Raw genomic sequence first — 26,012 nt, forward strand, 5'->3', positions numbered from 1 at the left:
TTTGCAACAAGAATGGCTTTGGCTAGACATTCAATTTCGAATTTGCCTTAAAAGGGGCAGGAAGACCTTGAAAAATGCATTTCTCCCCTTTCTGCCCTGCTGCCCGCCACCCCCCCCCCCCGCCCCCCCCCCTCCCTTTGCTATGTCATTCGAGGAGAGCCTGAAGCTCACTCACACTAAGCCCTGTCACCCACCATCATTCTGGACGTGCACTGATTTCAGAGCAGAGGCTTGTGCAGGGATAAGTGAGCCCTGTATCAGTGCAAGTCACTGTGACGCCTATCAGTCCACTGATGACCTCCTGTGGCCCCACAAGCCCCTGAAATCACTAACAGCACCCAATAGATGAAAACTGGTGCCCCTGAAAGTGTTTTAATTGGGCAAGATGAGAGGTAGATTCCTGCCTTAACAAACAGGCCATTGAACCTGACCTAATGGAGCTGATCCAAACTGAACTGGGGCTGAGATACAGGGTCAGCACTTCAATTTGGCATCAAGGCCATACACATACCAAGGTCGCCACTTGGCTGACCCTTGATCCAGATGTAGCCTCCTCAGTCTATTAAAGAGGTGCCTTTGTGGAACTTGTTACCAGCAGACTATCATACATCAGTAAGATTTCATCGAACACATCTACTGCGGGACTCTGTCCCACCATCATTGGGTTCAGCCCAGTACTGAGTCACAAAGTGAAGAATAAGTGGGAACAGAGTCCATCACACTTCTGATGCCTAGGCTACTCGGTGTTGCAATGGCGCAGTTCCAGTTTGATGGGGATTGGGAAACCTTGGCCCATGAAGAGTCCACTTTAAGAGGAAGCATCCTGTTCAAGGCTCCATCTTCAGGGAAGCATGAGACCAGAAACGCCGCCGTAAAGCTGGCAGTCGACTGTGCCAAGGTGCCACCAGTCCGGGGGTTAGACGTGGGTCTGCATCCGCCTCTGCAGTGGTCGCGTTAAGTCAGAGTTCTGGGAGGAGGAGTGCGAATAGTGGGAGGAGGCTGAGGCCTTGCTGGCCTCATCGAACTGGACTGAGCTGTCCTGCTTGCTGTTGCTGCTGACGCTGCTGTTGCACTGGTTGTCCAGGAAGGAGTTGCTGTCACTCATGGAGCCTCGTTGATACTCCCGCTCGCACAGCTCAATGGAGCTACTGCCGTTTCCCAACACAAAGCGTTGCCCATATTCGTACATGCGGTTGGCTGCACTCAGCTGCGTGTAGAGGGTGGAGAAGGACATGCCTGTGGGCACCCGCTGTTTCACATTGGGCCTGTGGTCAGGTGGGCACCCCACAGTGGCAGTGTTGCCAGCTGGCCGAAGGTCCGGGAACGTGCGGACGCTGTAATAACCGTTCGTGGGATCCTACGAGAGAAAGGAAATGGGACTATCAGCAAAAAACGCTAGTTTGAACCTGGTTGAGTCTTGTTGCCCTTTGAAAGAGGATTAAATCCTTTCAATGCATTAAAAGCGTCTATTTTATAAAGCAGAAAAGGACTGACAATCAAGGCCAGGTATCCATGTTGATGATGGACATTGGTTGCCAGTTAGTTAGACAAAAAGCCAAAAGCCTACTTCATCCAGTCTACCACACTCTAGCTGGGGAGAGAGCATGCTGAGGGTCTACACATGGAGTTTGTATTGAAAGAGCTTTTACTTCTCCAGCTCCTTTCATGGACCTCAGGACAAGCCAAAGCATTTTACATCCAATGAAATGCTTCTAACGTGTAGCCACTGTTGTAATAAAGGGAAATGCAGCAGCCAATTTGTACACAGCAAGGTACCACATACAGCAATGTGTTAATGACCGGATAATCTGTTTTCGATGCTGTTGATTGAGGATAATTCTTACTTTTATTAAGGCCCCCTTCTAAATTGTAATTAGTCTGTCAGTTCTTGTTGCATTTGGGCACAATAGAAAGATGTATATTTGGGGGCAAGGATCCTTCACTGGGTGGGCCTGGCCCTGCTCACCTCACTATCAACCTTTGGGCCTCAATAAGGTTGATTTTTCTCAGGACTCTTGTCATTCACCTGGTAATCCAGAGGCCCAGGGTAATGGTCTGAGGACGTGGGTTCGAATCCTACCACGGCAGATGGTGGAATTTGAATTCAATAAAGATCTGGAATTACAAGTCTAATGATGACCATGAAACCATTGCCTATTGCCATAAAAACCCATTTGGCTCACGAATGTCCTTTAGGGAAGGAAATCTGCCTTCCTCACCTGGTCTGGCCTACATGTGACTCCAGACCCACGCCCGGCATCGACCTAGGCAATGGAAACAACAGAAAACACAGCCCGACACTGCAAAGTCCTCCTTGCTAACAGCTGGGGGCTAGTGCCAAAATTGGGAGAGCTGTCTGACAGACTAGTCAAGCAACAGCCTGACATAGTCATTCTCACGGAATCATACTTTATAGACCATCAGCATCCATGGGTATGTCCTGTCCCACCAGCAGGCAGATTCAGTGGAGGTGGAGACACAGTGGTTTGCAATTGGAAGGGAATTGCCCAGAGGGTCCTCAACATCAACGATGTCTCCCATGAAGTTTCATGGTATCAGGTTAAACATGAGCAAGGAAACCTCCTGCTGATTACCACGTACCGCCCTCCCTCAGCTGATGAATCAGCACTCCTCCATGTTGAACACCACTTGGAAGAAGCACTGAGGGTGGCAAGGGCACAGAATGTACCCTGGGTGGGGGACTTCAATCTATCACCAAGAGTGGCTCGGTAGCACAATCACAGACCGAGCTGGCCAAGTCCTAAAGGACAAAACTGCTAGACTGGGTCTGCAGCAAGTGGTGAGGTAACCAACAGCAAAAACATACTTGGTCTCATCCTTACCAACCTGCCTGCTTCAGATGTATCTGTCCATTGCAGTATCAGTAGGAATGACCACCACACAGTCGTTGTGGGGATGAGATCCTACCTTCACGTTGAGGACACCTTCCATCATGAGGCACTATCACCGTGCTAAATGGGATAGATTTCAAACAGATCTAGCAAACCCAGGCTGGGGATCGATGAGGTGCTGTGGGCCATCAGCAGTAGCAGAATTGTATTCAACCACAATCTATAACCTCATGGCCCAGCATATCCCCCACTCTACCATTACCATCAATTCAGGGGATTAACCCTGGTTCAATGAAGAGTGCAGGAGGGCATGCCAGGCATGCTAGGCATACCCAAAAATGAGGTGTCAACCTAGAGAAGCTACAACACAGGACTACTTGTGCACCAAACAGCATAAGTAGCAAGTGATAGACAGAGTTAAGTGATTCCACAACCATTGGATCAGATCTGCAGTCCTGCCATATCCAGTCATGAATGGTGGTGGACAATTAAATAACTCACTGGAGGAGGAGGCTCCACAAATATCCTCAATGTCAATGATGGGCGAGCCCAGCACATCAGTGCAAAAGTTAAGGCTGAAGCCTTTGCAACAATCTTCAGCCAGAAGTGTCGAGTGGATGATCCATCTTGGCCTCCTCCAGAGGTCCCCAGCACCACAGATGCCAGTCTTCTGCCAGCTTGATTCATTCCGCGTGATATCAAGAAATGGCTGAAGGCACTGGATACTGCAAAGGCTATGGGCCCTGACAATATCCCCACAATAGTGCTGAAGACTTGTGCTCCAGAACTTGCCACACCCCTAGCCAAGCTGTTCAAGTGCAGCTACAACATCGACATCTACCTGGCTATGTGGAAAATTACCCAGGTATGTCCTGTACACAAAAAGCAGGACAAATCCAACCCAGTCAACTACTGTCCCATCAGTCTACTCTCGATCATCAGTAAAGTGATGGAAGGGGTCATCAACAGTGATATCAAGTAGCACTTGCTTAGTAATAACCTGCCCACTGATGCTCATTTTGGGTTCCGCCAGGGCCACTCAACTCTTGACCTCATTACAGTCTCGGTTCAAACATGGTCAAAGAGCTGTAATGGAGCAACAATGATCATTCCGTTCCACGGATTTCTCAAGTGCCTGAAAGAACAGACTAATCCCCATCAATTCAATTCAAATGTTGTCACTTAGAGTCCCACCGCTAAAGCCAAAAGCAGGAGCTGTGCCTGTTTCGGCTCTTTGGTGGGACCCAAGATAGGCGGTATATCACTGGCGGCCGACTATTAAGAGGCCACCGCTGGGGTGGCATTCCACTAGTGATGGTTGCTGAGGATGCAGCTCCAAGGAGAGGGTGTCTCAATGGCCGGATGACCTTGGTGGCAGGTAAGTAAGGTTGTAGGAAGCCAGGGCCTTGTCATTCTTGTGGGGAGAGTTGGGGGTATTTACGCAGCACTAGTGATAATGTTGCCACAAAACGGCCATAGCTGCCAGGAAGAGGAGACTCCACGTGAGCCCCGGAGAACACATCAAGGTGGGGAGCCTCCCCCAGTCAGCTGGGAGGCTGACAGTGTTTGCCTGGCAGTGTTCCCATGCAGTGGCACTCCCCCCACCCCACCTGCCCCCCCAACACAGGCAAATACCCACAGGCTTGGGAAGCAATCCTTAATTGGCCATTTAATTGGTCAGTTAGCTACCCAGCCACCCAGTAGGTGTTTGAACAATCACGATTCCTGCTGCTGGCAATGCAGCATGGCAACAAGAAGGCATTGGGCACCCCTCCTGATGCTATGCCTTTTGCCAGCCCTCCTGCAGTCCCTCACCAATGTGGTGGGAAAATTAAACCTCAAGAGTCAAGCCACCTCATTCTTTGACTCTGCTGAGTTTAGTAAGAAAAGACCCATAAATTAGACTTTCACAATCACATTCATTATATTTAATTTTAAATTTGAATCATTAACTTTGACACAATTGGTGCCAATTCCTGAAGATTATGATGGAGGGGGTGTTCAGGGAAGGGTTGTCCTGGCTTATGGCTCCATGTCTCCTCAGGAAACTCTCAAATTTCCTGAAACGTCCCTAGTCCTGCTCCAAGTCCCACTGCTCGGGAAGGCAGAAGTCAAATAAAGTGAGGTAAGTGGATGGGGTTGGGGGAGGGGCAGAGGCGGTGAGGTTGTGGTACACCTTTCCTGCCTCATTAGCATTATGCTTGGAACATCAGGTCTCCACATCCATTTCCCCTTCCCTGTGCCTGGGACAGTGGTCCAAAGATTACAAATAAAGTCGAGTTTATATCAATGTAAATTGGAGAACTGAAGGTACATTGAGCACTGGAAGATGTGTTGTAAGATCTCCCAACCTTGATGTGCTGATATTCCTTCTCCTCTTCCTTGAGAACTTCCAGTTGTTTCAACACTGGGTCTTGATCAAACTCTCCCCTGTCGATCTGTGAACAACACACAATCGTCATCGTCCCTCTGTCCTCTCACCTTTCCCCAGCCCCACAGCCAAGGTTTTCTGGAGGATAAATTCCTGATTTTGCCTCAACAAAGAGTTAGGCCATACAAACATGGTGAATGGTTGGCTAATGTTGTGTTCTCTGCTGCACAAGAGGGCTTCAGTTAACGATCGCTCCCCCTCACACTGCTAAACTTTGATGTCTTTTTCAACTGGTTCAATTTCTAGGGGCAATGCTGTGACAGGTCATTTTATATTGCAGATAAAAGAATAGTTAAAGAGATAGGGAGGGGCCAAACTAGCATGAAGGCTGGAAGTAGGGAAGGGATCACAAGATAACTGCAGATGAAGAAGGCCATTGTAGTCCAATCATTTGGAATAACCCTATCTTTTACCCATTCCAGCATCCAGTTGATTTTCCTAGTTTGAATCTGTACACCGCCCTCCCCACCCCTGTTCTTGCTCACAATTGTATCTTCCCATCCTATCTACTATCTTGTATAACTCAATAAGGTTAAAACTCGTTTAGAGTTATTAAAATAAGCATTTCTGGCTCAGAGTTTCCACTCAGTTGTTCTCGGCTTTTCAGCAGAACTCACCCAAAATCCACACATCCAAAAAAACTGAAGAATTTTTAGCACAAATTGCATTGAACATATCTCAAGCTTCTGCAACCTTTTGCTCGAGTTTAAAACAAACATCACTTTGGAAGCTGTCTCATGCCTAAAAAACTCACCCACCCCCAGATCGAATGAATCACTATTGGGAGTTTCCATGAATTATGCTTGTTTGCACCTTTTCAAGGAGTCTCCATGAATTAAGTTGGTACTTTTGGTTGACAGTGATATGCACGTTTGAAAAACTTTTGAATGTCATTTCTTTTCAATTTATTAAGAAACTGAAATGGATGTTTTAATCATGAGGACATAATTGCTTAAACTTGGTTTGAATTCCCTTGAGTGTAGAAGATTGAAGAGTTTAAAATTTCAAGAGGCTTTAATAGGGAAAATACAGAGAAACTATTGAGACCGAGGGAACATAATCTTAAAATTAGAGCTAAGACATTCAGGGGAGCAACCAAGAAGCACTTGCACACAAAGGCCAGTAGGAATCTGTAATCCGTTAGTTAAAACGGCTGTAGATTAAATGGATTTTTCATGACTGTGATTGATTGCATTTGGTTAGGTAAAGGGGATCAAAGGCAACTAAATGGAGTCGATATGCAAGACTGAATGGTGGTGCAGGCTCGAGGGGCTGAATGGTACGCTCCTGTTCCTTTTTTCCTTATGCAAATTGTTCTTAAAGAATGGATAGCAACCAATGTAAAAACACAGTTCAAAAAGGGAGAAGTGGGCTAAAGTAGATTGACTGCAGATCATTTCATCTTGTGTTAGTTGCAGGCAAACTCATAGAATCCATAATTCAAGAACAGATTAGCATCCTGTCAGTTTGATGGAATAATCAGGGAGGCTCAGCAAGATTTGTTAAAGGGAAGCCAAGTTTGACAAACTTAATTGTGATGTTTGAAGAAAAGGATAGATAAAAGGAGATGAAGGTGCATGAATTTTCAGAAGCTGTTTAATAAGGTGTTTCTCAAGAGACTTCACAGAGTCACAGAATTGTTATGATGTGGGAGGAGGCCATTCAACCCATTCGACCTCCAGCGGCTCCCCGAATGAGCAATTCCCTTAGTGCCATTCTTCTGATTTCTCCCCATTTTCCCACCTTCTCCCATAATCCCACACGTTCTTCCTTTTCAGAAACAGCCTAATTCCATTTTGAAGGCCTCAATTGAACCTATCTCCACCACACTCTCAAACAGTGCAGTCCAGACCTTAACCACTCGCTGCATGAAAAAGCTTTTCCTCATGTCACTTCTGCTTCTTTTGCAAATTACCTGAAGTCTGTGCCCATTTGTTCTTAATCGTCTCACAAATTGGAAGCAGTTTCTCCCTATCGATTCTGTCCATTTCCCCTCATGATTTTGAATACCTAACTTGTTATAAAAATTCAGGTGGCTGGAATAAGAGGAAGTAAAGCAGCGTGGATAGAAAGCTGGGTGGCTGACAGGATACTAGGTGCTGGATTTTTGCAGAGTTGGAGAGACTCAGCAGGGTTTTAAAAATGGCGGGTGGGGCCCAATTCTAGGGCTCCTGACCCCATTGCCAGGGTTTCCAATTATCACCAGAGCCTATTAAGGGTGCATCTCGTTCAGGCCGTGAGCTACCTACGCTCCGGGCCTGGCTGGCTCCATTGCGGGGATCAGCATTTCCTTGTCCTCTGCAATTTTCATAGAATTGGGCCAGATTTTGAAAGAGCTGTGGTTCACCACATCTCAGAGGTGTCGTGAACCATAGTCTGCATGAAGATAATGAAAAGTAAGTTCAAAGGGTCCTCCTCATTCCCCCAAGCCAAGGAATGTCCCCCCACTGAATACCTATGGTCCTTCATGACCCCCATGCCAAGGGAATCCCCCCATCTACCCTCTATGGCCTTTTATCCCCCCATGACAAGCTATGGCATTCCCATGCCCATTCACTCACAATACACACTATAGAACCAATGATGTTATAATTACAGTAGGATACGTAAAAAAAAGCTTTTAAAAAAACTGATTCATTGATAACTTTCCACTGTCTTAAAAAAAACCAATAAAAGTGTCAATCATCAGACTCTTTAAAGTATCAATGGGAGAACTAGAAACCTCTGCGTAAATATACATTGTGCAACTGACAGAAGGGATTAGAGAACCAAAGCTGTCAATCAAGCAATGTTTTCCCTGGAGCTCAGGTGTTTTAGTACTCCAATGAGTATCTGGGCTGTCAGCTAAGAATACAGTGAGGCTTGGCTGAAAGCCCATAATTTCAGTGTGTAATGTGGAACTGTATGTTCATGCTGTGTGTGTATGTGCTATAGGGCTGTCTTTGTGTGTCCTGTGGGACTGTGTGTTCTTACTGTCAGTCTGTACTGTGGGACTGTATATTCATATCATCATTGTGTACTGTGGGACTGTATATTCGTATTGTCAGTGTGTACTGTGGGGCTGTGTGCTCATATTGTCAGTGTGTACTGTGGGACTGTATATTCGTATTGTCAGTGTGTACTGTGGGACTATATATTCATATTGTTTGTATGCTGTGGGACTGTATGTTCATGCTGAGTGTATGTATGTACTATAGGGCTGTCTTTGTGTGTCCTGCGTGACTGTGTGTTCACGTTGTCTGTGTGTATTTTGGGATTGGATATTCATATTGTCAGTGTGTTCTGTGGGACTTTATATTCATATCTTCAGTGTGTACAGTGGGAGTGTATTCATATTGTCAGTATGTACTGTGGGACTATGTGTTCTTACTGTCAGTGTATACAGTGGGATTGTGCATTCATATTGTCTGTGTGTAGTATCAGACTTCTAGCTCACATTCTGCATACTGTGCAGCTTTTTGTTCATGCTGAGTATAAATGGTAACACTATGAGTAGATACTGAGTGTACATGGCGGAGCTGTGAGCATTCACTATCACAGTGATTAGAAGCAGGAACCAAGGCTGACTGGCCTTCCTTCTAACCCTGTGACACTCGGAACACTATTACCCTGATTACGATCAGCCAGTTTAGCACAGCCAGAGCTGGGAGCTTGGAGCACGGACCTGAACCTTGTGCTTCTTGTTGCCTGTTCTACACAGCACATACCATTTACCCACCGAGTCACCAAGGATTGTGTATGGGAGTGGCTGTGTGGGAAATCCTGAACTCACCATCACGTTTTTAATTGTCTGGTCTCCCGGTTGCTGGGTTCCATTGTGGTCCTTGTGGACAATCTCGACCCGGATGTCATTCTTGGCTGAGACATCACCTTTACCATCTGGAAAACAGTCACAGTAGAGAAATCCCATGAACATTCACATTTACAAATCAATAAGTAGCCTGACTTGCGAGGGATCTTGAGCGTAGACTATTGTCTGGAAGGGTAGGCAATCGACAAATGTAGCTTCATCCATCAGGAATGAACCTACACCCCCATCCTCATCACTGTATCCAACTTCTCCATTAAATGGTCATGTGGATTCCTGCACCCTCCTAATTCTATCTACAAATTTACACCCTGAGCTGACCACTCATAAGTGTGCTGATGGACTTCCTGGCACCACTGACGGTGGGAGGTTATGCTTCAGTTATACAGGACGTTGGTGAGACCACATCTGGACTACTGTGTACAGTACTGGTCTCCTTATTTAAGAAAGGATGTAAATGTGTTGTAAGAAGTTCAGAGAAGGTTTACTAAACTAAAACCTGGAATGGGCTGATTTTTTAAAAATTCGTTCACAGGATGTGTGCATTGCTGGCTAGGCCAGCATTTATTGTCCATCCCTAATTACTCATAAGAAGGAGGTGTTGAGCAGCCTTCTTGAACTGCTGCATTCCATTTGGTGTAGGTACACCTACAGCACTCTTAGGGAGGGAGTTCCAAGATTTTGACACAGTGACAGTGAAGGAACAGTGATATATTTCCAAGTGAGTGACTTAGAGGAAAACTTCTAGGTGGTGGTGTTCCCATGTGTCTGCTGCCCTTGTCCTTCTCAATGGTCGTAGTCGTGGGTTTGGAAAGTGCTGACTAGGTGGCTTGGTGAATTCCGGCAGTGCATCTTGTAGATGGTACACACCGCTGCTACTGTGTGTTGATAATGGAGGCCCTGAATGCTGGTGGAAGGGGTGCCAATCAAGTGGGCTGCTTTGTTCTGGATGGTGTCAAGTTTCTTGAGTGTTGTTGGAGCTGCACTCATCCAGTTTTATGAGGATAGATTGACAGGTTAGGCTTGATTCCACTGGAGTTTAGAAGAGTAAGAGGCAACTTAATTGAAACAAATAAGATCCTAAGGGGTCTTGACAGGGTGGATTTGGAAGGGATGTTTCCTCTTCTTGGAGAATCTAGAACTTTGGGTCACTGTTTAAAAATAAGGGCCCACTCATTTAAGATAGAGACCAGGGGATTTTTTTCCCTCAGGGCGGTCATGAGTCTTTGGAACTCTCTTCCTCAAAAGGTCGTGGAGGCAGACTTTTTGTGTGCTTTTAAGGCAGAGGTGGATAGATTCTTGATAAGCAAGGGGGTGAAAGGTTATTGGGGGTAGGCAGATATGTGGAGTTGATGTTACATTCTGATCAGCCATGGTATTACTGAATGGTGGACCAGGCTCGAAGGGCTGAGTTGCCTAGTCCTGCTCCTAATTTGTATGTTCGGATGTAGCTCTAAATTTATTTTTTCCTACTGCACTCCTCCTTTTGTCCCTGGTTTTATTAGGCACAATGTAATGGAAAGTGTCATCAACAATGCTATCAAGCAGCACTTACTCAGTAATAACCTGCTCACTGATGCTCAATTTTGGTTCTGCCAGGGCTACTCAGCTCCTGATCTCATTACAGCCTTGGTCCAAATATTGACAAAAGAGCTGATCTTAAGAGATGAGATGACTGTGACTGCCAATGACACCAAAACAGCATCTGACTAAGTGTGCCATCAAGGAGCCCCAACAAAGCTGAAGTGAATGTGAATCAGGGGGCATAATCTCTATTAGTTGGAGTTGTATCTAGCACAAAGCAGGATGGTTGTGGTTGTTGGAGGTCAATCATCTCAGCTCCAGGACATCACTGCAGGAGTTTCTCAGGGTGTTTTCCAAGCCCAACCATCTTTAGCTGCTTCATCAGTGACCTTCACTCCATCACAAGATCAGAAGTTAGGACGTTCGTTAATGATTGCATAGTATTCAGCACCATTCGCGACTTCTCCGATACTGAGAAGTCCGTGTTGATATGAGGCAAGACCTGGGCAATACCCAGGCTTGGGTTGACAAGTGACAAGTAACATTTGTGCCACACAAGTACCGGGAAATGACCATCTGCAACAAGAGAGAATCTAACCATCTCCCCTTGACATTCAATGGCATTACCTTTGCTGAATCCCCCACAATCAACAACCTGCAGGTTACCATTGACCATAAACTGAACTGGATCAGCCATATATATACTGTGGCTACAAGAGCAGGTCAGAGGCTAGGAATTCTGCAGTGAGTAACTCAGCTCTTGACTCCCCTAGGCCTGTCTACCAACAGCAAGGCACAAGTCAGAAGTGTGATGAAGTGCTCTCCACTTGCCTCCAACAACAGCAGCTCTAACAATTAAGAAGCTCAATACCAGCCAAGACAAAGCTTGGCACCCCAACCACCACCTTAAACAATCACTCCTTCTACCACCAACGCACAGTGGCAGCAGTGTGTACCATCTACAAGATGCACTGCAGCAACTCATGAAGGCTCCTTTAACAGCACCTTCCAAACTCACAACCTCTACCACCTACAAGGGCAGCAGATGCATGGGAACACCACCACCTTGAAATTCCCTCCAAGTCACATGCCATCCTGGCCTGGAAATATATCGGTGTTCTTTGGGTGGTATTGGTGTTGCTGGGGTCAAAATCCTGGAACTTCCTTCCTAACAGCACTGTGGATGCTCGTGCAGCACATGGACTGCAGCAGTTTAAGAAGGCAGCTCACCACCACCTTCTCAAGGGCAATTAGGGATGGGCAATAAATGCTGGAATAGCCAGTGACAACCACGTCCCATGAACAAATAAAAAACATGCTCTGCGATTCACTTTTACCAGCTCTGCTATCCTGTGTACCTATATGAATTTGAGCCTGTAATCCCTCAATCTAGGCTGCACTGCAGTACTGGGATTGCACCTCACTCCTGGTGGCAGGCATTGAGTCCCGATAAGATTGTTCAAATCTGTGAGTGCTTAACTGGTAAAATTCTAGCTGCTACAACGCTTAAGAAGGACAGAAATTAAACAGCAGGCTGCAGGTGGTCTCACTTTATGTAGAACGCCACAGACAGGAGAATTCATTACTGCTAAAGCTAAATACTGCCAAATAAACACTGGCCTAGGAAGAAGAATCTATCTAGTAACAGCTCCCAAAGCTCGAAAAAGCCTGTATAAAAGCTTTTTTAAACTTTTGTTATAGCTTTGGAAGTCCAGCACCATTTTCCCACTGAAATCACTGTTTCACAGATGGGGCTTAGAGCTAAAGCCAAGGAAAATTGGGAAGAGCTCAAGAGTGCTACCATTGCAGTCGATTAGTAAACTATGACAGCTAAAGCAATACTCCAAAAGGTGCATCACCTCAAGCTAAATTAGCTCTGAAAGAGTTGGAAGAAATTTGCATAGCCGTCAAAAGCTCCAGATAACATCAAAAATCTTGCAAAAAGCTGAAGGATGACCACACAATTTCCAGCACTCAATTGGAAGGCAATGGATCTCCTTTCTGAATTTCCTTTTTATAACAATGCATCGAGCTGTGTTTTCTTGACTTCAGTATTTCTGAACCACGTGAATAAGTCATAAAAATTAAAATATTCTATAGGACATGACGGCTTCCACAGTCTGTCTGATGATCATCTGAAAAATCCAGGAAATATATAGTCAACACTCAAAGATTAATTATGAGTGAACCATCTGAATTGTATGTCCTTTAGGCAAAAGCCTACAGAGACAGTAACCTATGCATAAGTAGATGTAGCGACAAGGGGCGTGATTGGTGCTTTATGGCAACAGAGCTAGCTGATAGAATAATCAAACTCCAAAAGCATCTACTCCAATACAAGTGTTCTACAAGGACCTCTTGGAACAATCCAAAGGTTACACCGTGGAAGCACTGTGACAAAGCAGATGTGAGTACGAGGTTCATACTACTAGGTAGACAGAATCTACAGATTATGTATAACTTGTCCACCACTGGCATGATAGCCAGTGCAGGCAATTCTCATGAGCAATGCAGTCACGTACATGCACCAGAAAATGCCCAGCTTTTAACAATACATGCAAGGCATGCAGAACCAGAGGATACTGGATGCCCCATTGCAGAAAGTAAAGGCTAGAACAGGTGGCTCAATGTTTGGAGAAACCACAAACAAAGGGCAGACAGGTACAGCATTCTAAACAATCGTGAGTGCGTATCAACCAGCATAAAGGCAAGATCCACCAAATGTCTATTCAAAAGACATGGTCAGATGATCTGAATGACCAGACCATCGACACACAAAGTAAGCATTCAGCATGGTGAACATCAAAGAATGTATTGGCACAGTAGTACCAACAGCACCTTTTCCACCATCTAGATTATAAGCCCACTATGTGCAAATCTGGACACCAGTGCAGGTGCAAACTTCCTTTCACTTTGTAGACTGAAATGTGTGTACCCTCCAAAAGGGCAAGTGGTGAAGTGACTACACAAAACCAAACTCACTGCATATAATGACTCGGAGATTCCATTCCTAGCATCCATTGCACTTAAGTTTTGCTACAAGTACTCACCCTAGTCACCCAGAAATTTTATCTTGTAGCACTACGGGTCCAGTGATCACAGGCCTACCAGTGTGCAAGGAACTGTCCTTGGTCACCACCCAGGGTATTAGTAAAACAATGATGAGGATCAGAGACCACAAGGAGCACCATCGGGAACCCTGTGCTTACACTGGGATAAGATCATCTAACTCAGCAAAGCAGATCATCAGCCAACAGTCTACATGGCGCTGTTTGAACTGAATTCTGAACTTGCAAACTTCATCATACTGTAGAACCCAGTGAATTACTACTCGACAGAGAAGTGTGGACAAACCTCCCCAGTCATCACTCATCAATACTTCCAAGAGTACATGGTGCTTTACTGAAAAAACAGGAGAGGAAGAAAGAGGCCCATGCAGGCTGGTAATGAATGAATTGCCCAACCTGAACATCGGACAGAAAGTTTGAGTACAACACCTGATTGAAGGCACATGGAATCCAGCAGGAATCGTCAGCATGTGCTCAGAACCAAGTTTATATCAAGTGCAAACACCAAATAGCATATCAGTGTGATGAAACAGATGCCAAATCAGAACAATGCCACAACCAGGAACACCAAGTAATCCTACTGCGACTAGAACATGGTGTGAGACACAACGCAAACACAGCACCCTAACCAGCATTCTGAAAATGCACAGCAGCCCCCAGCAAAGATCACTATAACTAACACTGGGCAGATAAGCAAACCACCGACACATTTCAGAGACTTGTAAGTGTATTGCTCCGTGTTAAAGTGCATTCAGACATAATGTAATTTTCTTCTGCTGTCATACAAATAGTTTGATTCTTTAAGGGTAAATGTTTAGTTAGAAAAAAATGGGAATGTTGTGATATTATGTGCATGCACCTTTAAAGGGTGCATGTCTTAAACTACTGTCAATCAATACCACATCAACAGGATATGATATAGTCATAATGTGATTTGTAGGCAGTTTGTAAGCATCAGGAATAGGAGTAAGATGTGTGTGAAGTAGTCTCCCAATTAACTCTAACTGTAATCTTATCTTCAAATAAATAACCCACATTATTGTTTCACCTGTCCTTGTATATGATTGGTATGTTTACATTGAAGAATGTAACAACGTGTACCTGTGAAGTGTGATTTTCCAGTTGTGAAATGGTTTGAGGTATAATTTGCCTACAGAGATAGTGTTAAGTCAATTGTGCTTTCAGTGTTTTGTTACAATAAACGTCTTAAAATGAGAAGTCTTGTGTCATTCTTTCAACTATTAACTGTACGTTCTATCATGAACAGGTTAATCACAGAAAATGGCTCATCTTCAAGGAATTAGAATATTCTGAAAGTATTTGTGTGTTAAAATACACTGTCCCTTAAACAGTTAATGCAGGACTCTGATTGCTATTCCTGGAAAAAAAACATCCTTGTACAAGAAAGGGTCATTAAGCAGTTGTAAAAAAGAACTGTCAACCGCTTGACCTGGGGGAACTGTGTGCTAAGGAGTCACATGGGTTTTATGACTGAAAAATAAACCATGTCTGGAAAACTGTGTTTTATAACTGGGTTTTGGTTTTGCTTTGGGAAGAGAAGGACCAACTGCTTGAGAAGGAAGACAGCAGCCTTTTGCAGTCCAGAGCCAGTCCACAGCAGGAAGTGAATATAAGCTATTCCTGAGATGCTGTACATGATAAATAGAGTACACTCAAGTATTCCATGAGTCCACCTGGAAAGCAGTGCCAGAATCATTGAATGTTTTGTGGATCAGTGCTGAGAGACTAAGCGTATGACCATAAATTCCACTTAAAGAACTCCAATGTCTACCCTTTGCCTTTGAAGCATTGATTTTAGCCTTTGGCTGAATTTCTCCATTTCTATTTTATTTTCATTGGGCAGAATTTTCACCTCAGTGGGTGGGCACATGCCCAATCCACTTGAGCGTGAAATGACGCATGTTGATTTCAGGCGCGCTTCCTGATGTCAACGCGCAGTCGCGCGATATTTCGGTCAGCGGGCACATGCGGGAATCAGCAGCACACCTGCTGACAATTAAAAGGCCTGTTAAGGCTATTAAAGTCATAATTAACTTACAGTTTTAGCTGCCTCTGCACATTTTAGGAAACCTCGTCCACGGGTGGGATGAGGTTTCCAAAACCAAATAAAAATAAAGTAAAAATTTTGAAATTTAATGAATAACATGTCCCTGCTCATGTGACAGAGTCACATGAGGGGACATGTTTTATAACATTTTATGTGCCTTTATTTATTTTTCTGAAAACTCTTCATCTCCCTGAAGCAGTTCTGCGCCTCAGGGAGACTTGCAAGCGGGTACTCTCATGCATGCGCAAAGTTCACGCTTGCACTCCCCCTCCCCACCATATGCCTGCACAGGCAGTGCTGAGCGCTGTCGCTCATGTTTCATGTTGGGTGGGCCTTGATTGGCCCACCAGCGTAAAATCGCGGTCTGGCCCCAATTGCGGCTTCGCGACCGCTCCCGCAGAGCCTGTCCGACAAGGGTTAAATTCTGCCCATTGTTTTTTGTGTATGTGTAGGTGTGTGTGTGAGACTTAGGGAACCTCGAAATAATATTTACTAAAATTTCATATCCCAAACTCTATGTTGCCATTCCATTTGGCAAAACTGGTTTCATAATAAACTAATAAGTTATTGCTTATTGAAAGAAGCCTGGTAAAAGTGTCTTGTATTCTGGCTACTAATAGTGAAGTGTTGATGAGTAAATTAAACTTTTAAACTAAGATTGTGGCCTGTGGATTAGTGGGGCAAGATCAATTGCTCCCTCCTCCCATCCTGGTCGTAGCCGTTTGAATTTCTTTTTCAAGTATTAAAGTGAGGCTGTGCCCACCTGTTCTGGTGGTGTGGATGGACATTAATGATTTCATTGAAGAGCAGGGAGCTCTTTTGTTGTTCTGACCAACTTTCCTCCCTCCAACACTGGCAACAGAAAGAAAACAGGTAAACCAGTGAGACTGGACATTGCTCCTTGTTGGATCTTGTTGAGGGCCAAATTGAAAAGTCGTGCTAAGTTACTGGATGAGCCTTTCTTTCCATGAGATCCCTCTTCTATCCAAGCCCCTTAGTGACCAAAACTGGACATATTTTTCAAGCTTTGTTCTGGCCAGAGCAGATCTATTTATTTGATTCATTCATGAGCTGTGAGAATCACTTGCTGGGCCAGCATTTATTGCCCACGCCTAGTTTCCCTTGAGAAGGCTGTGGCAACCTGCCTTCTTGATCTGCTGCAGTCCGCGAGGTGAAGGTGCTTCCAGAATGTCTCTAGGGATAGAGTTCCAACATATTGACCGTAAAACAATTGAACAAGGATATGATTCCAAGTCTATATGATATGTCACTTATTCTGGCCCTCTGATCTCTTTAATCACTCCACTAATGCTGTACCTTCAGCTGCTTTGAACCTTAACCTCCGCAATGCCCCCCTTAAGTCTCTCTGATTTTCCAACTCCCACTTCTCCCTTGATGCTCCTTAGAAGCCTACCACTTTGACCAAATTCTTGACCTGCTGTCTTAATATCCCTTACGTAAAATGGCATCCAGTTTTGTTTGATAACTCTCCAGTGAAGTGACTTGAGACATTTTGCAACATTACGTAAAACGTGTTGTTGGAGGGGATCTTGGAAGGGATGACATGCCCATGCCCCAAATCCCCCTCGGTGGTGGAGGTTGTGGGTTTGGGAAGTCCTGGCAAAACCTTGGTGAGTTACTGCGGTAAAGTACACACTGAAACTATGGTGCACTGTGCCACAGCTGTGGAATGCAAACCTCTTCTATTTCTGCAATGATGCAGCCCCCTGATTTCACAATCTGTTTGCAACTTTTTTTTATTTATGGGATGTGGACATCACTGACTAGGCCAGCATTTATTGCCCATCCCTAATTGTCCTTGAGAAGGTCGTGATGAACTGCCTTCATGGGCTGCTGCAGTCCATGTGGTGTAGATACACCCACAGCGCTGTAAGGGAGGGAATTCCAGGATTTTGACCCAGCGATAGTGAAGGAACAGTGATATATTTCCAAGTCAGGATGATGAGTGTCTTGGAAGGGAACTTCCAGGTGGTGGTGTTCCCATCTATCTGCTGCCCTTGTCCTTCTAGATGCTGATGGTCGTTGGTTTGAAAGGTGCTGTCTAAGGAGCTTTGGTGAGTTTCTGCAGTGCATCTTGTAGATGGTACACACTGCTGCTACTGTGCGTTGGTGGAGGAGGGAGTGAATGTTTGTGGATGTGGTGGCAATCAAGTGGATTGCTTTGTCCTGGATGGTGTCAAGCTTCTTGTGTTATTGGAGCTGCACTCATCCAGGCAAGTGGAGAGTATTCCATCACACTCCTGACTTGTGCCTTGTAGATGGTGAACAGGCTTTGGGGAGTCAGGAGGTGAGTTACTCACCACAGGATTCCTAGCCTCTGACCTGCTGTTGTAGCCACAGTAATTATATAACTAGTCCTGTTCAGTTTTTGGTCAGGATATTGATAGTGGTGGATTCAGTGATGGTAATGCCATTGAATGTCAAGGGATGATGGTTAGATTCTCTCTTGTTGGGGATGGTCATTGCCTGGCACTTGCGTGGTGTGAATGTTACTTGCCAACTGTCAGCCCAAACCTGGATGGTGTCTGGGTCTTGCTGCATTTGGACATGGACTGCTTCTGATCTCTGCTCATCCTGAGGCCTGCTAAGTGAGGGCCCGTGCTCCGGCATTTCATGCCACAGCTACATCATTTATATCTCCCAGCAGTGTAATAATTGGCTTGGTAAGGAAGTGGCTCCCACAGGACAATTGAAAGCACAGCTTGTTAAGGATATTAGCAGCACAGGAAGTTAATTCACATGGAATTGTGTGTGTGTGTGTGTGTGTGTGTGTGTGCGCGCGCACATGTGTATGTGTGGGGGCCGTGGTGGTGTGGGTGTATGTGTGTGTGTGTGTGTGTGTGTGGGTGTGTCTGGATGTATGTGTGTGTATGTGTGAGTGGGTATGTGGGTGTGTGTGTATGTCTGGGTGTGTGTGTGTGTGGGTATGGGTGTGGATGTCTCAGGGTATGTGTATGGATGTGTTTGTGGGTGTATGTGTGTGTGTATATTTGTGTGTGTGGGTGTGTGTATGTTGATGTGGGTGGGTGTGGGCGTATGTGTGTGTGTGTGTGTGTGTGTGTGTGTGTATGTGTGTGTGTCTGTCTGTGGGGGGGTCTCGCAGGTGGGAGGATGATGTGGAACCAGTATCCAAATATTGCTTCAAGCTTCCCAAGAGTCAGTCATTGTTACTGACTGCAAACTTTGCCCACACTGGGAGGAGACTCCCACTGTTAGTGACATACTAAACAAAGGGAGAAAGTTTCCTTTATTCTAGGAGTGGGGAACCTTTCTCTTAGCACAGGCTATTCACACATAGACAAAATCAGTTGACGGCCACACATAAAAATAAACTTAATTTAGTTTTTATAGAGAGAATACAGAAATGGTCAACTCACCCACTATTTTAAAGTGATGATTGAATTTAAATATTATACTGTTAAATATTATTATAGTAATTTAGCCTTTGCTTTTATCCAAAGCAAATTCGTAACAATGATGATAAATGCTATTTGAAGGTGCTACTGTCATAGGTCTATATTCTTAGACATCTTGCTGCGAGCTGGATGAAATTGAGCAATGGGTCTGATCCGGCCCACGGGCTGTAGGTTCTCCACACCTTGGTCCACTTGTTGTTTCTCTACAACAGCTAACATTGATGGAGCACTTCTAAGGTGGAATAAAAACAGCCCAGCGGCGGCAGGACAATCACCAGACAGGAAGCCTGAAAGGCAAACTCTGCTGGGGATGCTGGCGGGGTCCCCGGGTGGGGCAGGGTCTCCGGGTGGGGTGGGGTCCCCGGGTGGGGCAGGTACCCTGGGAGGGGTGGGGCAGGGTGGGGATCTCGTTGTTCTCTATGTGTTTTATAGAGGCCTGAGCCAGTAACGAACAATGAGCCTTAGAAGGAGATATTCAGAAGCTTGGTGCAAGAGTGGGATTTTAAGCAAAGTCTTCAAGCAGGAGTGGAGGGTGGAGAGGGGGAGGGGTTCAGAGAGGGAATTCCAGTGCATGGGACCAAGGACACTTCTGTTATATTATGTTAATGGAACACTAATTACATTAGCCCTAAAACTGCTCCAGAAGCACAAAGATTTTGATGGATATTAAAACACTGACTGTCCACTCAAGGTGGGTTTCTTTTTGATAACAGTTCCCCTTAAATTCATGAAGGTTGGGTTCGCAATGAGAAAGGTGCTTTTAGAAGTGGGATGAACAGCATGGTGTACAATGCTGCCTGAAACAGGCTAAGCCATGGAAATAGAGAAAAGTGTGGCAAGAACAGTGCGGATAAACACAGGCCGTGAAATTGGGCGGGGAGACCACAATGTGGGATTACCCTGTGTCTATTGCTTCTAGTGCATGCGATTTACTTTGTTTAAATTATTGCAGTGTACAACCCCCATGCTAAACACACTGCTGACTGGCTGAATGAGCAAGGAACATAAAACTTTGATTGACTGTTGGGAGCTAAAGCTAACCTGAATCCCTTAAAGGGGAAGTGCATTATGGCTGGAACAGATGTTGGGAGTTGTTCTAAAAATAATTTGACAAGGGGAACATTGAAGAACGGTGCATTATTGAAGAGAGGGGCCTCCAAGATTTTCAGACAGTGCACCAGAGGCCCTGGTACAGGAGGTGAACAGGAGGTGAGAGGTCATCATTCACAGGAGACCTTTGCAAAGGCAAAGGAATAGAGAACCTTGTTGGCCAATGATAGAGGTCAAGTTCAAAGGACCTGGGTTCAGTGCTGCAAAAAATGCAACAACTTCACACAAGCCTCAAAGTCAGTCAAAGTATCTTCAAATGCCATATTGCGCCAATGGCACTGCTAACATCAGCCACAGCTCAATACATCACACCCCATCACTCACATATCAGCAATCTCTATCAATTATGACTCATACTGAACATAGCTTCACTTCGCCCTCACATGCTTAGCATATTTCACATACCCACATTTCACTGCTAACAATGCCAGCTATTCAACCATAACAGCCACATGACCCAAACAGATTGCACCTTACTCTTTCCTTTCTGTTGCAGGACAACGTGGCACCCAACTGGAGGCAGTATCAGCTGACCAATGGGAACAGGCATGGCTGCATATTCTCAAACCAATGGATGGAACAGTGCTCTCTGACATTGAAGCAGCCATGAATAAGGCTGTGGCCAGTGGTGGGGTTTTTAGTATAAGTGTCTGGCACATATAGAGTTAAATAGGACTGAATACAGTATTGCACACACAGTGATGTAAGAAAACACATAACCCACACCTAGGGTCAGTCTAGTGTTGGACAGAGCCGTGTGCACAAGCAAGCATGGAGCTGGCTTCAACCCTTTACTGTATAAATGCATATAATTCTTGTAGTTAATAAATACATACAATTAACCTACTTAAGACAATGAAAACTTCATTAAGACTCACCGAATGGTATCCAACACCCTATAATATGGTGGCAGCGAATGGAAAAACCCAAAAGCTCGCAAAAATTGCAGAGAAAAACTAAAATCCTGTAAGACGGACAAGGAGGATCTTGAGAAGCAGACATGCAGAGGAAAATCACCAGGAAAAAGCTCCCCTCCAAAAAAAGGGCTGGGAAACTGAAGGCAGAAATTTAAAAGCCCTCACTGCAGCAGAATATTCCATGGGACCTCACGGAATTCCAGCTTCAGTTTCCGGAGTGCAGAGTCCGCAGATCTAACAGAGGTGAGCTGAAACTTTTAAATCCCAGGATACAGGCAAGTCCTGAGAAACTTTTAAATAGTTCAGTGGTCAGAAATAGCTATTTAAAAATTCCTTCAGGGAAACCAGATTCCTGAGCCGGTGCCTGAACACATGGCAGTGGAGATCGCTCTGAGGCAAGAAAAAAAAATTAATTCAGAAGAATGGCAACTAAGGAATCAGCTTTAAGGACGTGCAAGGCCAGGATTCAACGTTTTCGTGACCCTAAAGCATAGCACTGAAACAGAGAGGCCAGCTAGGCGATCCAAGCAGCCATTTGTTTAAATTGTTTCCAAGTCTGAGCATGAGCACCATTGCATCGGGAGCCGGCCAAAACTGTTGAGTGTTGGTCAACCCCTTTGTCTTCAAATGAAGAACAGCGCCATCTTGAATTTCAGCTGAACCTACACTTTAAATGTTTTTGTCCATGGATCAGAAATCCACTCTTCCAGGTCAATTTAGACTTATCTAAGGCCCAGATCAATCACATAATCAGGGACTTTGGAGAAAAAAGATTCCTTAGATACATGATTGCTTCAGGTCTGGATAAACGGACAGAAGTTGAACAAGTTAACACACTGCTTTATTCAGTAGGTGTGATAACAGATGACGCTATTTCTAGGCAAGGAATCAATGAATCATCTGCTAAATTTGAAGAAGTATTAAAATTATTTAAGGCTTATTTTAATCTAACAAGCAACAAAATCCTTGAAAGAGCTAAATTTAAAAAGCATGTCCAGCAGACAGGAGAACCTGTCAACTCATTCAATAATGATCTATACAGGATGGCTGAAGAATAGGGATATGGAGACCTAAAATCTGAACTTATCAGGGATGGAATGTTGTAGGAATAGTGGACGACTCACTCTCAGATATGCTGCAAGCGAAGGAAGATCTAACTCTCGAGAGCGATCCAAATTGCTAAGCACTCGAAATTCTATATGCAGCAGACACATTTTAAGAGGAGAAAGTAAAATGTGTAAGGAAAACTCCATAGTCCAGTTAGTTAAACAGCACAGAAACAGGGGCTCCAGGCCAAGGGAGCAATACCCTAACCGACCAGTAGAGTGACCATGCCAAAGCTGTTGAGCAACAGTGAGATCAAGTCCTGCAATTTCAGCCCAATGCTTTCAGTGTAACAGAATTGGACACTTCGGCAAACTCTGCAAGGCCAAAACACCTAAATGCACAGAAGACCCTTAGATGATTCGTGAGGTCGAGACTGTGCACCAAGAGGACATACAGCCAGGCTTCTGGGTGAGGCCAAGATCTTGGAGTTTTGTTTTGGAATGTGGACATTTTGGTTAATGGCCATCTCACAAATTTGAAATTGGACACGGGAGCCAGTGTTACTGTCCTAATGGACAAAGAACCATGGCTGTGTGACCTCTGGCTTTGAACAGCAGACACATCGCTCTATGGGCCTGGAGGAATCTATCACCTGACCACAGATATTATTCAGGATCCACTAACGCATGGTGGCAAACAAATCCTCGAGCTGATGTACATCAGCCATAACCAGTCTTTTCCTCTCTTGAGCAGAGATGCCTGTGTAGCCCTGAATCTCCACAAAATGGGAGAAGATATCAGGACAACCACAGTAGTGAATTACACCGAGCTTCAAGTTCCTGAGAGTTCCAACAAGAAAGAGTATCCTGACTGAGACTTCAGCTCTGAACCATCTTTTCTCTTTGTAGAGCAATTTTGTCCATTTTTGTTACAGGCACCAGAAAGCACTCATTGGTTAGACCTGCCAACCACTCAGGTTGCCATGAGGCTTCCGGTGGAGGATGAACAAGAGGGTAACCAACAACCAGAAGAGCCTCAACCTCCGGCTCCGACGACTGTTGATGAGGTCAACACTGTGACCACAGAGCAAACACTGCAACTCTTGGCCAGCATAACAGGGCCACAGGCAACGCTTGAATCAAGTAGCTGCCGTCCATTGATGACAGCACACCACCCAGCCAAATGGAAATGTGAGCTTACTAAAAAATCACATCCTCAAGACAGGAATGGCCATCTCCCTTCATAGGGGACATCCCAATGCCCCATATGATGAAAGAAGTAGGAGACAAATGACATGGAGATGAGCACCCACCCCACAAGAAACAGGATGGAACAACAACCACCCATCACACAACTGCCAAATTGACAAAGAGCAGTTCGATACCAAGGAATGGAAAAAGAGGATGATATCTAGATGCCAAAACAGCCTCCAAATCAACAAGAGTTTACCTGCAACAAGAGCCTAGCATTCCCCTGACAGTCGTGCAAATGAGACATGCAAGGGTTACAAGGCCTCCAGACTGCTTGAGCCTATGGACCGAGACTTGAAGGGGAGGGATGGAGTAGTAATAACAATGTAACTACATGGGGTAAACTAGAATAACTTGAAATACATTGGAAATAGATTTGGGAGGAGATGTAGTATAAGGGTCTGGCACATACAGAGTTAATGTGGGACTTAATACAGTACTGGCCACCCAGTGATGCAAGAGAACACATGATCCACACCTAGGGATCACTCTAGTGTTGGCCAGAGCCCTCTGCACAAATAAGCATGGAGTCAGCTACTAGCTTCAACTCTTTCTGTTTATATCAACATAGTTCTTGTCGCTAACGAATGCATTCAGTTAATGTACTTAAGACTACAAAGACTGAATTAAGACCTGCCGGGTGGTATCTAACACCCTTCCACAGCATTGAACTTATTGAAGATGACCATCCATAATTAATCTTACATGTAATTATCCCCTCATCTCACAATCTCTTGATTTACAAATTACTATTGGTGCAGATTCATCATTTACATTTCAAAGACAAATGTCCTGTTTCATCTGTTGGAAACTATGTTTGTTCAGCATCTGTATTTTGTTTTGAATCCCATGGAAGAAGAATGGAGTCTGAAAGAAACATTTGTAATGTCCTTTCTTCCATAACGATCTTCAAAGGGTTTTGAGGGTATAGTGTGGGCTGGCATTCTACTGGGTAGTCACTCTGAACCTGGTAGTGATAGTGGCACAGCAGAAGGTCTGTGATACTGAACTGCCAGGGGAAACATCTTATTTATTCTGAGAATAATAAAGTGTGTAATTAATTTGTATTTAAAACTGTTAATTTATGTTTACTGTTTAATAAAGCTGACTATTAGCTTAAGGAAATAAATTAAACATATTTAGCTCCTTTCATGACCTCAGGAGGTTCCAAAGCACTTAGCACTTTTTGAATTGCAGTCACTGTTATAATGCTACAATATAACAGAGCAGCCAATTTGCCACAACAAGCTTCCACAAACAGCAATGTGTTGCCCACCCCTAGTTGACCTGGAACTAAATGTCTTGCTAGACCATTTCAGAGTCAACCACATTGCTGTGGGTCTGGAGTCACATCTAGGCTAGTTCAGATCAGGTCACGATGGCAGATTTCCTTCCCCAAAGGACACTAGTGAACCAAATGGTGTTAAAACAATCGATGATAATTTTCATGGTCACCGTTATTGAGACTAGCTTTACATTCTGAATTTAATTAATTAAAGTTAAATTCTGCTACCAGCCATGGCGGGATTGAAAACCATTTCTCTGTGGCATTAACCTGGCCCTCTCGATTACTAGGCCAGCAACATTACCACTAGGCCACAGACTCTTCCAAAACTACCCGATAACCTGTTTTTGATGTTCATTGAGGGATAAATATTGACCAAGACACCAGGGAGAACTCCTGTGCTTTGCTTCAAAAAAGTGTCATTAGGGCAGACAGGGCCTCAGTTTAACATCTCATCCGAAAGACTGCACCTCTGGCAGTGCAACACTCTCTCAGTGCCACACTGGAGTGTCAGCTTTAATTTTGTGCTCAAGTCTCTAGATTTGGACATGATCCCGCAAACATCTGACCCAGAGGCAAGAGTGTTACTCACAGAGCCATGGCTGTCACCTTTATATCCTACACCCTGCGAATTGGTTGAATGCTTACGAAAAATTGGAGGTCATCTTTTATTTTAAACTTGCAATGTTTATCCCTCTCTCTCACCCATTCGCTATCTCACACACACACAAGCACACTATTTGGTTTTAACAAATTACAAACTTGCTTCTGTTCTTTTCATTTCCCTTGCTCCTCAGGTCTTTTTGCAAGGTGACTTTAGCGACTCTGTAAATCCGAGCTCCAGCATTCTCTGATCTTTCTCATTTACTTTCGACTGTGTTCAAGTAAAGACTGCTCCAACCTGCTTCCTCATCATACTGCCTTCAAAACTGGCTCAATTTTACTTGTCCCCACAGCTCCTATTGCCTATGCTGATTCTTTAATCAGGATCAGTCTAATGTTCTGAGTCTGCTTCTTAATCCTGTGATTTCAGGTACAGCTCCTTCTCTCTGAGCTCCTTCTAAACTTCCATCATTCTCCAGCTTCAGTTCTCATGTTATTGTTGCAAGAGATTATCATTACTCTCCCAGCTCATAAACTCTTCAGTTTTCTCAATCTACTTTCCTTGTCTTTAACATTCTAAGGACGCAGCCCTCTCGCTTGTCTCTGGTTGTT

At 44.6% G+C, this 26,012-nt stretch overlaps 1 protein-coding gene across 1 annotated transcript in view; it reads right to left on the reverse strand.

The window, feature by feature from the left end:
• Positions 1-916: 916 nt before the first annotated feature.
• Positions 917-26,012, reverse strand: part of kirrel3a (kirre like nephrin family adhesion molecule 3a) — a 259,729-nt gene continuing 234,633 nt past the window's right edge. Inside the window, exons 13-15 of the mRNA XM_041174294.1 lie at positions 9,056-9,162; positions 5,204-5,290; positions 917-1,357 (exon numbers count right to left, since the gene is read on the reverse strand). Coding sequence (XP_041030228.1) covers positions 917-1,357; positions 5,204-5,290; positions 9,056-9,162 — 635 coding nt within the window. The remainder of the gene's footprint in view (positions 1,358-5,203; positions 5,291-9,055; positions 9,163-26,012) is intronic.

Source organism: Carcharodon carcharias, chromosome 25 (assembly GCF_017639515.1).
Source record: "Carcharodon carcharias isolate sCarCar2 chromosome 25, sCarCar2.pri, whole genome shotgun sequence".
Lineage (NCBI taxonomy): Eukaryota > Metazoa > Chordata > Chondrichthyes > Lamniformes > Lamnidae > Carcharodon > Carcharodon carcharias.